At 48.8% G+C, this 13176-nt stretch overlaps 1 protein-coding gene across 1 annotated transcript in view; it reads left to right on the forward strand.

Moving 5' to 3' along the window:
- The window catches only part of LOC142292299 (putative N-acetylated-alpha-linked acidic dipeptidase), a 166250-nt gene that overhangs the window by 13343 nt on the left and 139731 nt on the right, over window positions 1-13176 (forward strand). The window contains exon 2 of the mRNA XM_075337569.1: window positions 8284-8392. Within this exon, the coding sequence (XP_075193684.1) occupies window positions 8284-8392 (109 nt within the window). The remainder of the gene's footprint in view (window positions 1-8283; window positions 8393-13176) is intronic.

Here is a 13176-nt window from a genome sequence, read left to right on the forward strand (position 1 = left end):
TGGCCTGACCAGGCAGGCTTGGGGCGGAGGTGGAGGACCCAGATGAGGTGGAGGAGGCAGAAGCAGTGGCAGAACTTGGACAGACAGAGGATTGACACACAAGTCGTGGGGACGGCAAGACTTGTGCAGCAGACCCTTCACCATCTATCACCATAGTTACCCAGTGCCCAGTCAGCAACATGTAACGTCCCTGTCCATGCTTACTGGTCCAAGTATCGGTGGTGAAATGCACCCATTGACACACAGAGTTACTCAAGGAAGCGGTGATGTTGTGTGCGACATGCTGGTGTAGCGCAGGCACACCTTTCTTAGAGAAGTAGTGGCGACTGGGCATCTGGTACTGGGGCACAGCGACAGACATAATGTCTCTAAAATCCTGTGTGTCCACCAGGCGGAAAGGCAGCATTTCGGTAGCCAAGAGCTTACAGAGGGATAAAGTCAACCTCTTAGCTTTGTCATGGGTCGCAGGAAATGGCCTTTTATTTGTCCACATCTGAGGGACAGAGATCTGGCTGCTGTGTGTAGACGGTGTTGAGTAGGGTGTCCCTGGAAAAATGCAGCTTTGTGAGGAAAGTGCAGGCGTAGACATGATGTTGCCTTCATCCAACGTTGGTGCTATAGATGTCTGAGAGAGCTGTACACACGCACTTGTTTCCCCTTCCAAACCAACTGACGACCTACCAAGCAAACTGCCTGTTGCGGTTACAGTGGTGGAAGTTGTGCGTGGAAAACCAGGTGTGACAGCTGTCCCCACAGTCCTAGAAGATGAAGAGCGCGCGGATGCACTAGAAGGGGCAGGCGGTGGATGGTTCGCTCCGCTAGGCCGGATTGCAGCACGGTGAGCTTCCCACCGGGACATATGATATTTATTCATGTGACGATTCATGGAAGAAGTTGTCAAACTGCTGAGGTTTTGACCTCTACTAACAGAATCATGACAAATTTTACAGATCACATAATTTGGGCGATCTTTTTCTATGTCAAAAAAGGATAGGCAAGGCTTAGAGGGCATGCGACCTGCTGAGCCCCCCCGACCCCCGACTAGTGCTCAGAGGCAGAGTGGTGGCTGATGATGCAGTTGTAGACGTGCTACCAGTACTCCGACTCTGTCCAGGAAGGCACAAGGTAACTTCGTCATCAGTTGCATCCTCCTCCACCGTCTCTGTTGACCTCCTCGAGTGCCTGACTGTGGGTTGACAGTAGGTGGGATCTAGAACTTCCTCATCAATTGTTGTGTTTGCACTCCCCTCATCCTCAGACCGAGCCTCTTCTTGCCCTGACCGAATATTTAAGTTGTCATCCCAATCTGGTATCTGCGTCTCATCATCATCAGTATGTTCCTCATTGTCTATAGCAACAGGTGTTACAGTTGGTGAAAAAGGGTCAACATTATGCTCAGAGACTTGGTCCTCACAGCCTGAATCAGAGTCACAAAGGTTCTGGGCATCACTGCAGACCATTTCCTGGTCTGTACTCACTGTAGCTTGGGAGCAGACCTCTGATTCCCAGGCTATAGTGTGACTGAACAGCTCTGCAGACGCAGCCATCTCAGTTCCACCATACTGTGCAGGGCAGATGGAGACTTCAGAGCTGGGAGAAAGCAAGTTTGATTGGGATGACAACTCAGAGGACTGGTGTTTTTTGGATGCGGTAGTTGAGGTGGCGGAGAGGCCACTTGTTGGACCACTTGAGATCCATTCAAGCATTTTCCTTTTTTGGCCATCATCTACCTTTGTTCCAGTTGTCCGTGTCCGTAAAAAAGGGAGCACATCGGATTGTCCACGGTAAGTAGTAGACATCTTACTTTTGCTGGAAGATGGTCTATCTTCAGCAGATGTTAATGAAGCTTTGCCACCTTCCCCACGGACAAACCCTTTTTTTTCCTTTTCCAACCTGCCTCTTACCCTTTCCACCAGCATCTGTCATTTTGCCACTCATGTTGATTGCGACAAGATTGTGCACTTAAAATGTGGTAGTAAAAATTGAGAGGTGGTGTAGATTGCAGCGGTGGTCTATCTTTATTAACAGCAGAATAATAAAGAATAAATATCCCTGACAATGCAACTACGGCCCTTAAACTGGCAGCATAGTTTGCTGGTATAATGGCTTTGTAACAATGAGTTTGAGTGTGCAATGCAGAGGTGCTGCAAATATCTTTGCACTAGTGGGACAATACAGAAGTCCAACAGCCACGTTTAGGATGCCACTAAGTTCACTCAGTGTTTGCTAGTATAATGGCTTAGTAACAATGAGTTTGAGTGTGCAATGCAGGCAGAGGTGCTGCAAATATCTTTGCACTTGTGGGACGATACAGAAGTCCAATAGCCACGTTTAGGATGCCACTAGGTACACTGAGTGTTTGCTAGTATAATGGCTTAGTAACAATGAGTTTGAGTGTGCAATGCAGGCAGACGCGCTCTGCAAATGTCTTTGCACTAGTGGGACTATAGCAAAGTCCAATAGCCACAGATAGGATGCCACTAGGTACACTGAGTGTTTGCTAGTATAATGGCTTAGAAACAATGAGTTGGAGTGTGCAGAGGACAGGAGGGTACAGTGCCAGGGTTGTGGGGCTCTGGGTAGAGGAAAGGAAGCCTGCCTTTCTATTCCCTCCTAATGGGGAAATGCAGCGAGGAAATCCCTGACCTTAGCTACACAGACGCTGTCTCTGTTTTCAGGACCTGTCACCTATGGCTCTGACCCTGCTGGTTTGAGCCCTTAAAAGGACTGATGGAAAGTGCTATCCCTATGCTGTCCAGCGCTGTGTATGGAGCGCATACAGCAGTATCGGCGATAGGATTTAGGACGGAGCTGCGCCAGTGATGTCTGACACCAAGGACGCAGAAGGCAGATAATGGCGTCCTGGAGGAAAATGTCCGTTTTTATAATGCAGGGACATGTGACATGGACATCCTATCACACATGCCGTTGCTTCTCTGGCTAAAAGTCCACTTAGCTGTGTGTGTGTCTGGGATTGGCTGACATGCTGGCCCGCCCCACAACACGCGCGGAAGGAAGGAAGACAAGGAAAAAAAAAAAAAATGGCGATCGCCATTATCCATACATCAGTGATCTGAAGGCGCTGTTCCCGCACACTATACACTGAAATTTCATAATAGTGTGAGTCACAGAGTGACTTACACTATTACAGCGGAAAGCCAGCTAGGAATTAGCTGGTCTTTTTGCTGCTAGAACCGTTCTCGAACGTATCTAGAACTATCGAGCTTTAGCAAAAAGCTCGAGTTCTAGTTCTATCTAGAACAGCCCCCAAAATCACTCGAGCCGCGAACTGGAGAACCTCGAACCACGAACCGCGCTCAACTCTAGTCTCTATGCCTTGGCGGTGGCTTTACCCTGTATGGTTGGGCTGTTGTCTTCTAACGGGGCTTGTGTGGGATAGGTCCTTAATTCCAGTCCTCAATCATTTCATTTGACTCAGCGCTGTGGGTTCAGGGCTTTGTGCTGGGTCTGAGTACCCCTCCTGGTGCTCCGGTTTCCAATTGGTTCCCCGGTTCGGTACCGGCGGGCCACCGCCCGACCCCGGTCCCTACGGTTCCACCGGCTGTAATCCCAGCTCCTGCAGGCGGCCACCACCGTCTGCCTCCTTGCCAAAGGTGACTGGGCTCCGACCCAGCCACCGGAGTAGTCTGTTGGCAGTTCTGGACACAGGTCTGCCCTTGAACTTGACTTCTCTCTACTCTGCACTACAACTTGTGTGTTTGTTTTCCCGCCTCCAGGCCTGTGAACTCCTCAGTGGGCGCAGCCAACCACCTGGCTCCACCCCCCTGGTGTCGACATCAAACCTGGAGGGTGGTGACAAGGGTTTCTTGGTTGGCTGCTGTCACCTAATCGGGGAGGGGGGTGATGTGTGTGTGACTACCTGGGACGACCTGACTAGTCCAGGGCGTCACACTCTTACCCCCGTTTTGCTTCATTTTGCAGCCCCCTAACTCTTATTATGACCATTTTTTAGGTCAAAAGTTTGGTTCCTTATTGACTTTTTTGGGGTCTTGGGTCAAGTTCTGGTACTGAACTGAACTTTTAACTACAGCTTGGCTGAAGCTGGTGAACCCGTACATAAACAGATAGACTCATCCCTAATGAGGTCTAGTTGCCGCTTGTCATGATTCAGTTGTGGAAAACATTCTGTATTGTTCTGCTATGCTCTCCTGCAGAGCCAGTATATGTTGCTTATGGTGCAGAGCGTTTTGCAGGATGAATGCTCTGTTGGTTGTTTCACAGCACTGGGTTTCACGTTGGTCCTGGGAGGTGGCCTCGCAGATGCTTCTCGTTCCCGGTGATTGCTCTGCTTCATTAGGGAGCGTGTTAGCTCAGGACGGCGCCTGTCGTACTTCCTGTTTAAAGTTGTGCTGTTAGCTTGTTAGCTCCGGTGCTCAGTATTCAGATCTTGGTCTCTAGACTCTGGACTGCTGTTTACCCATCCCTGCCTTTCTTCCCCTGTTTCTGTTGTGACTTCCCGGCTTCTGACCTCAGACTTCCTCCTGACCACGTCCCCGCCTGCTCCCGTTATCTTGTATGTACTCTTCTGGAACTCTTGTACCTCGACCTCGTCTCTGTCTCCCCCCTGTGTATTGTTGTGCCCTTTTGGTTAATGATCTCAGCCTGTCTGACTACTTCTGCATTTACTGCATACTAACAGAGTCTAGCGCCACCTTGTGACAGTCATCACCCCCCTATTTTTATGCACATTCCGTTCAACCTAACCTACAAGAATCTGGCAATCTCCATATGTAGGATCTTGGATCTTCATGTAATTAGTGGAGGCAATTTACCAATATTTTGGATGACTGTGAAGGCTTATTTCAATACCATGATTTCAATTTCTGACTGATGAAGGTCCTAGCATAATGGCTCCCAAAAGGTGGACGAAGCAACACCTAAGGGGTACTTTACACGTTGCGACATCGCTAGCATCGGCTAGCGATGTTGAGCGCGATAGTACCCGCCCCCGTCGTACATGCGATGTTATTGCTGCCGTAGTGAACATTATCGCTACGGCAGCTTCACACGCACATACCTTGTCGGCGACGTCGCAGTGACCGCCGAACAATCCCTCCTTCAAGGGGGAGGTGCGTTAGGCGTCACCACGATGTCACTAAGTGGCCGGCCAATAGAAGCGGAGTGGCGTAGATGAGCGGAACATAACATCCCGCCCACCTCCTTCCTTCCGCATTGACGGTGGACGCAGGTAAGGAAATTTTTGTCCCTCCTGCGGCTTCACATACAGTGATGTGTGCTGCTGCAGGAGCGACAAACAACATCGTATCTGCAGCTGGAGTAACATCATGAAAATGAACGACGTGACACAGATCAGCGATTTTTGACTGTTTTGTGCTCATTCATTGTCGCTCCTAGGATTTACACATTGCGATGTTGCTACCGGCGTGGATGTGCGTCACTAACGACGTGACCCCGACGATATATCGGTAGCGATGTCGCAACGTGTAAAGTACCCCTAAGGCCTTTTTGAAGCGAATGGGATTATGTTAAAATTCCTACAAGAGAGGCGAGTTGGGATAACGATGGTTAGTAGAACTCCTGAATGGACGGCTATCCTTTAATCAATGATCCTCATCCTTCATTCTTGGATCCCAGAGATTACTCCTCAATTTCATCATATGGGAAGCTCTTTGTTCTCATGGCTGAAGACCTCATTCTCCATGGTTTACATGAAGCTTATTTATGGCAAAGAACAGAGTTATTTAGTCTTTTAGGTTGCGCTTCCTAGACAATTTTTATTTTAGCAATGTCGTTTTGCCTCTACTCTTTTTCAGTTGTTTTATAATGTAACCAGCGCCAGCTTCCTTCTCCCGCCGTTGGATCAAATGAGTTAGAAATACAGCAAAAATACCTAAAATATAACTTTTAATAAATTCCTTTAAAAAGGAAGCAAGGATCACCTTACCTCTGTTAAAAAATATAATGGCCGCCAGACATAGTTACCTGTCCCTTATTTGGTTCTTAGGGACTAGGGTACCTTGTCAAATGGCACATTCCAAATCACAGATGGCAATAGTATCAATACTGAATCTGTACATCATAGTTGACTCAGAATAAATTCAGAAAAAAATTCCTGTAGTGCTCAGAAATATCCCTGCCTGATCTATAGGCTAGTGTCTCTGCTTCAGCACAGTTTTTTAATAGAATAAGGAATGATCTCACCCAAATTCTGGTGTATTCATTTCCCTTTAGACAGTTAATCAATAGGCGTCTCCACAGTCCCTCTTAAGGGGGCTTTACACGCTACGGCATCGCTAATGCGGAGTTGTTGGGGTCACGGAATTGGTGACGCACATCCGGCTGCATTAGCGATGTTGCTGCGTGTGACACCGATGAGCGATTTTGCATCGTTGCAAAAACGTGCAAAATCGCTCATCGGTGACATGGGGGTCCATTCTCAATTATCGTTACTGCAGCAGTAACGATGTAGTTCGTCGCTCCTGCGGCAGCACACATCGCTCCGTGTGACGCCGCAGGAACGAGGAAGCTCTCCTTACCTGCCTCCCGGCCGCTATGAGGAAGGAAGGAGGTGGGCGGGATGTTCCGGCCACTCATCTCCGCCCCTCCGCTTCTATTGGGCGGCCGCTCAGTGACGTCGCTGTGACGCCGCACGGACTGCCCGCTTAGAAAGGAGGCGGTTCGCCGGTCACAGCGACGTCGCCGGGCAGGTAAGTATGTGTGACGGGTCTGGGCGATGTTGTGCGGCACGGGCCCGTGCCCGTGTCGTGCAACAGATGGGGCGGGTACCCACACTAGCGATATCGGGACCGATATCGCAGTGTGTAAAGCGGCCTTTAGTCTGGATCCGGGATCCCTTAAGCCAGTTTTACTGTCTGTTCCAGATTCTCCTTCTCCCGACGCGTTTCCTATGTCCCATATTCATCAGGGGAGCTTAGATAGGAGATACCGGTTTCTATCATGAAACCAAAAAAGTATGCATTTGGCGACAGCGCAACTTCTCTGGGCAGCCAGTTCAGACTCAGAATTGGTGTCCCAGACTTTATTTTTTAATTGACTTGTAGTCTTACGTTTGTGAACCCTCCCCAACCACACCTATTGCCTGTCCACATTATACGCATATATAGCCTGGGTCTCAGCTTCCCACACACGGTAAGTTTTTTAACTGCATGAGAGGACACACACAAGCTAGGGACCCCAACGTAGAGAAATACTTTGGCGTAGTGTTGGGGCTCTATTGCATTGATCAATTCAGTAGCTAAATTTCTCTTTATTTATATATTCATGGCAGTAATGCAGGTTCCATTTTTCACATATCATTCTTGCATATAGCTATTGAATTTTTCATGTCAGTATTCACACAGCAGTTTCTGCTTTTCATATATTCCCCTTACATAGTCACTGGTGTGCATACCTTATCTCCATATAGTGTAGATTTTTTAGGTTTTTGCACCCAGTTCAGACTCAGAATTGGTGTTCCAGACGTTATTGCTTAATTAATTAGGAGGTCACTGTCATGATGATTCTGGGATAGTGAGGAACCGGGGCTCCTAAGCTGACCCTCAATCTAGAGGGCCCTATGCTATCCCTTATCTTAGGGATTCCCTTAATGGTAGGAATGTCTGAGTCTCCTTCCTGGCCTTGCTCTTTACCAGTCCTGATCTGATTCTTCCTCTCCCCAGGGAGGGACGGTACAGGAGTGTAATGAAAGTTACAGATATAGACAGACAAGGGAAACCCAAAATCTGTCACACAGCACGCACACACACACAACGGTAAAGACAATTAGAGATTCAGGAGGAAAACCAAGAGCAGGAAGGAAGCTATAAAACAACAGAAATAAACTCTACAACTGCACCAAGCAAATAGCACAATTTTCACTATCTGGGACACCACACCTCACAGACTCACATACAATCTATAGCTGGCATGGGTGGAAGGTTTCATCCAGCACAAATAGGAGGAGAGCAGATGTGATTGGCCTCTCTACAACATGTGATCAAAGGAAACTAACAAGCAGACCAGCAGCAAATCACTCTTGTTAGCCTGCCTATGAATCATCACACAGCAGGTCGACATCCAAGTCTGCCTGTGTTGATTCCAGACACCAGAGAAACCATCAGGTGGAGTGTCAGAATCTGCAATGTGAACAGAACTTGACGCCGCCATGACAGTCGGTGAAGTTTGTGAACAACTCTGTAGGACACGCACCCAATTGTTATAACATTTACTGACATAATAATACAATTTTATGCAATATCTATTTTACTTTTCCTCCTTTAAATAATATATCTTTCCTTCTAGGATGGTTTGCAAGGTCCAGTGATCACTCCAGTCCTTCTCAATGGCCGCAAAGTATGAGAAAAGCATTTTGGGATGAACTGAAAGCCGAAAATATCAAGCAATATCTTTAGTAAGTGTCACAGTGTCCATTCCACGTTAAACCCTTCTCGACATCCGCTGTACATATACAATGAAAAATGTTTTTTGAATCGCCCCCTTTACCCCAGTGAAAAATATTGTTGTACGTATACCCTCTTTCACTTGTAAAGCGCCATGGAATAAATGGCGCTATAATAATAAATAATAATAATAATAATAATAATAATAATTTTCATGTGTTCTATCAAAATATAAAAATAGTTAAACCAGAAAGTAAATGCTCCAAAATTGCTGTTTTGTTTTTTTTTGGTCACTATACTTAGTTCCCACACAAAAAAAAATGCAATAAAAAAGCATCAGAATATTGTATGTACTCCAAAATGGTATAAATAAAAACTACAACTCGCCCCCCCCCCATTAAAGAAAGTCAAACCCTACTCTGCCTCCGTGAGCAGAAACATAATAAAAAGTTACAAGTGTCCGAAATTGGCAACACACACGCAATTTTTTTTTTTTCAGATTTTTTTTGTAAAACCAACAAACAAAAAAATTGGTTGAGTTGCATTTTTTTTTCTTCATCGCACTTGGATTTTTCCCATTTTTTGCAGCATATTATATGGTAAAGTGAATGGAGTCATTCAAAAGTACAATTAATCTTGCAAAAAGTATGCTGATAAAAAAAAAATAGCTTTATGGATTTTGGATGAGGAGGAGGAAAAAACGAAAATGTCAAAATGAAAATATAAATAAACATAGCTGGGGTCGGGGACACAGGAACTGACTCAGATGCAGACGGATGCAGACCGGGACGGCTGATGCAGGGATGGCCGGTGTAGCAGATTCAAATGGTACAGTAGGTGCAAAGACACAGGTACAGGTTAGGACACAGGTAACAGACACAAGATACACTGGACCTGACAAATAGCTAGCAAGCAAGAAAATAATGGACTAAACATGTTGCTCAGGCACCTCCCCTAAGGAGAGGATGCCTTAATTACATAGTGCCTTTCAGGCATAGGCAGAGAGGTAGTGCACCCCAGCATGGTAGTGCTCGCTTATTGTTAGTTACAATTGCCAAGCACCTGAGCACAGTAGTGACACGCCAAGTTCAGGACCCGGGGGTACTCGGAACCAGGCTGGACTTGTCCGGGGAAGTCAGCGGTGGCGGGTTTTGGCTCCGTGACCCTGGTGGTGTCTGTTAATAAATGAAGGGGCTGATGATGGGAGTTGTAGTTTAGAGATAATTAAAGTTCATGACGCCACTTGCGGTGTGCGGCTATGAGAGGGAGCCGCCGTTGCGTAGTCTCTCTCACTGCTGGGGCTGATGATGTGACGCAGCTAGAATGTTCCAGCTCTCTGCATGCAGAGCTAGGCCCCAGGGAGGATGATGGTGGTTGTAATGACGGTGGAGCTGAGGTACAGGGCGACGGCAAAAAAACAGATGACATAGGGGCTGAGGTTCAAGTTGTTTACTCATTCATTGTCTTTTGTGCCCACGGGGTGACGGTCTCCACCAAGATGGGCTCCAGGCGATCCCGAACTCTTCGGATCCCGGTGCTGGTATTACAACTGGTGGGCCCTTCCTCTATGTGCTCTGTTGTTGGCGGCTCCCCATGGATTAAAGCTACTTGGGGTCCTTTTCTTGTGTGTACAAGTTCCGGTCTGTTTGCAGGCAGCGCGAACCTGTAGTGGGCTGGATCTAAGTCTCAATTCCCAGCTCTATGTGCTACTGTGCCCTGGACACTGGTGGGTGAAGAAACGTGGAATCTCCTCTCCTGGTAGATTTATTAGGCGAGCTTGAAGCGTCCCCTAACCAAGGGCTCTAAACCCAACTGCGCTGGTCCCGGGGGAACGGACACCGTATCCCAGTGGCGACCGTAACTCCTATGTCCACCGACGTCACTAGGTGAGCTCCTCTCTCGACCGAAGTCCCTCCTGACTCCCTACTCCAACTGTCACTAACTGTTCTCTTGCTCCTCCCAATCCCCGGTGACTCTTCCTCCCTGACCCTGAGTCCCAGATCCAGTGGTTCGGGAGTCCCTAAGTGCGGTGGCATCCTATAGACGCAACCGCTGTGGTGACCCCCTTTGTGACCCGACCCTGGTCCCAGTCCCCATTGGGGAGGGAAGTTTGCTGTGTGTGGTTTGTGGTGTTGTGTGGAAGTGGTCACATAGGAATCCGGGATGAGCACAGCACCTAAAATCAGGTGCAGTACCCTGTGATGCCTGAAGCCTCAGCGGTGCCACAGTAGTGCCCGCTCATCACTAGTTACGAGTACTGAGCACCTGAGCATGGTAGTGCCCACTCATCACTAGTTACGAGTACCGAGCACCTGAGCATGGTAGTGCCCGCTCATCACTAGTTACGAGTACTGAGCACCCGAGCATGGTAGTGCCCGCTCATCACTAGTTACCAGTACTGAGCACCCGAGCATGGTAGTGCCCGCTCATCACTAGTTACCAGTACTGAGCACCTGAGCATGGTAGTGCCCGCTCATCACTAGTTACCAGTACTGAGCACCTGAGCATGGTAGTGCCCGCTCATCACTAGTTACCAGTACTGAGCACCTGAGCATGGTAGTGCCCACTCATCACTAGTTACCAGTACTGAGCACCTGAGCATGGTAGTGCCCGCTCATCACTAGTTACGAGTACTGAGCACCCGAGCATGGTAGTGCCCGCTCATCACTAGTTACCAGTACTGAGCACCCGAGCATGGTAGTGCCCGCTCATCACTAGTTACCAGTACTGAGCACCCGAGCATGGTAGTGCTCACTCATCACTAGTTACGAGTACTGAGCACCCGAGCATGGTAGTGTCCGCTCATCACTAGTTACCAGTACTGAGCACCCGAGCATGGTAGTGCCCGCTCATTACTAGTTACGAGTACAGAGCACCTGAGCATGGTAGTGCCCGCTCATCACTAGTTACGAGTACTGAGCACCTGAGCATGGTAGTGCCCGCTCATCACTAGTTACCAGTACTGAGCACCCGAGCATGGTAGTGTCCGCTCATCACTAGTTACCAGTACTGAGCACCCGAGCATGGTAGTGCCCGCTCATCACTAGTTACGAGTACTGAGCACCCGAGCATGGTAGTGCCCGCTCATCACTAGTTACCAGTACTGAGCACCCGAGCATGGTAGTGCCCGCTCATCACTAGTTACCAGTACTGACCACCCGAGCATGGTAGTGCCCGCTCATCACTAGTTACGAGTACTGAGCACCTGAGCATGGTAGTGCCTGCTCATCACTAGTTACCAGTACTGACCACCCGAGCATGGTAGTGCCCGCTCATCACTAGTTACGAGTACTGAGCACCCGAGCATGGTAGTGCCCGCTCATCACTAGTTACGAGTACTGAGCACCTGAGCATGGTAGTGCTCACTCATCACTAGTTACGAGTACTGAGCACCTGAGCATGGTAGTGCCCGCTCATCACTAGTTACCAGTACTGAGCACCCGAGCATGGTAGTGCCCGCTCATCACTAGTTACCAGTACTGAGCACCCGAGCATGGAACTGCTCACTCATCACTAGTTACGAGTACTGAGCACCTGAGCATGGTAGTGCCCGCTCATCACTAGTTACCATTACAGAGCACCCGAGCATGGTAGTGCCCACTCATCACTAGTTACCAGTACTGAGCACCTGAGCATGGTAGTGCCTGCTCATCACTAGTTACCAGTACTGAGCACCTGAGCATGGTAGTGCCCGCTCATCACTAGTTACCAGTACTGACCACCCGAGCATGGTAGTGCCCGCTCATCACTAGTTACCAGTACTGACCACCCGAGCATGGTAGTGCCCGCTCATCACTAGTTACGAGTACTGAGCACCCGAGCATGGTAGTGCCCGCTCATCACTAGTTACGAGTACTGAGCACCCGAGCATGGTAGTGCCCGCTCATCACTAGTTACCAGTACTGAGCACTCGAGCATGGTAGTGCCCGCTCATCACTAGTTACCAGTACTGACCACCCGAGCATGGTAGTGCCCGCTCATCACTAGTTACGAGTACTGACCACCCGAGCATGGTAGTGCCCGCTCATCACTAGTTACGAGTACTGAGCACCCGAGCATGGTAGTGCCCGCTCATCACTAGTTACGAGTACTGAGCACCTGAGCATGGTAGTGCTCACTCATCACTAGTTACGAGTACTGAGCACCTGAGCATGGTAGTGCCCACTCATCACTAGTTACCAGTACTGAGCACCCGAGCATGGTAGTGACCGCTCATCACTAGTTACCAGTACTGAGCACCCGAGCATGGTAGTGCCCGCTCATCATTAGTTACGAGTACTGAGCACCTGAGCATGGTAGTGCCCGCTCATCACTAGTTACGAGTACTGAGCACCTGAGCATGGTAGTGCCCACTCATCACTAGTTACCAGTACTGAGCACCCGAGCATGGTAGTACCCGCTCATCACTAGTTACAAGTACTGAGCACCCGAGCATGATAGTGCCCGCTCATCACTAGTTACCAGTACTGAGCACCCGAGCATGATAGTGCCCGCTCATCACTAGTTACCAGTACTGAGCACCTGAGCATGGTAGTGCCCGCTCATCACTAGTTACCAGTACTGAGCACCCGAGCATGATAGTGCCCGCTCATCACTAGTTACCAGTACTGAGCACCCGAGCATGGTAGTACCCGCTCATCACTAGTTACAAGTACTGAGCACCTGAGCATGGTAGTGCCCGCTCATCACTAGTTACGAGTACCGAGCACCCGAGCATGGTAGTGCCCGCTCATCACTAGTTACGAGTACTGAGCACCCGAGCATGGTAGTACCCGCTCATCACTAGTTACGAATA

This window comes from Anomaloglossus baeobatrachus, chromosome 2 (genome assembly GCF_048569485.1).
Source record: "Anomaloglossus baeobatrachus isolate aAnoBae1 chromosome 2, aAnoBae1.hap1, whole genome shotgun sequence".
Lineage (NCBI taxonomy): Eukaryota > Metazoa > Chordata > Amphibia > Anura > Aromobatidae > Anomaloglossus > Anomaloglossus baeobatrachus.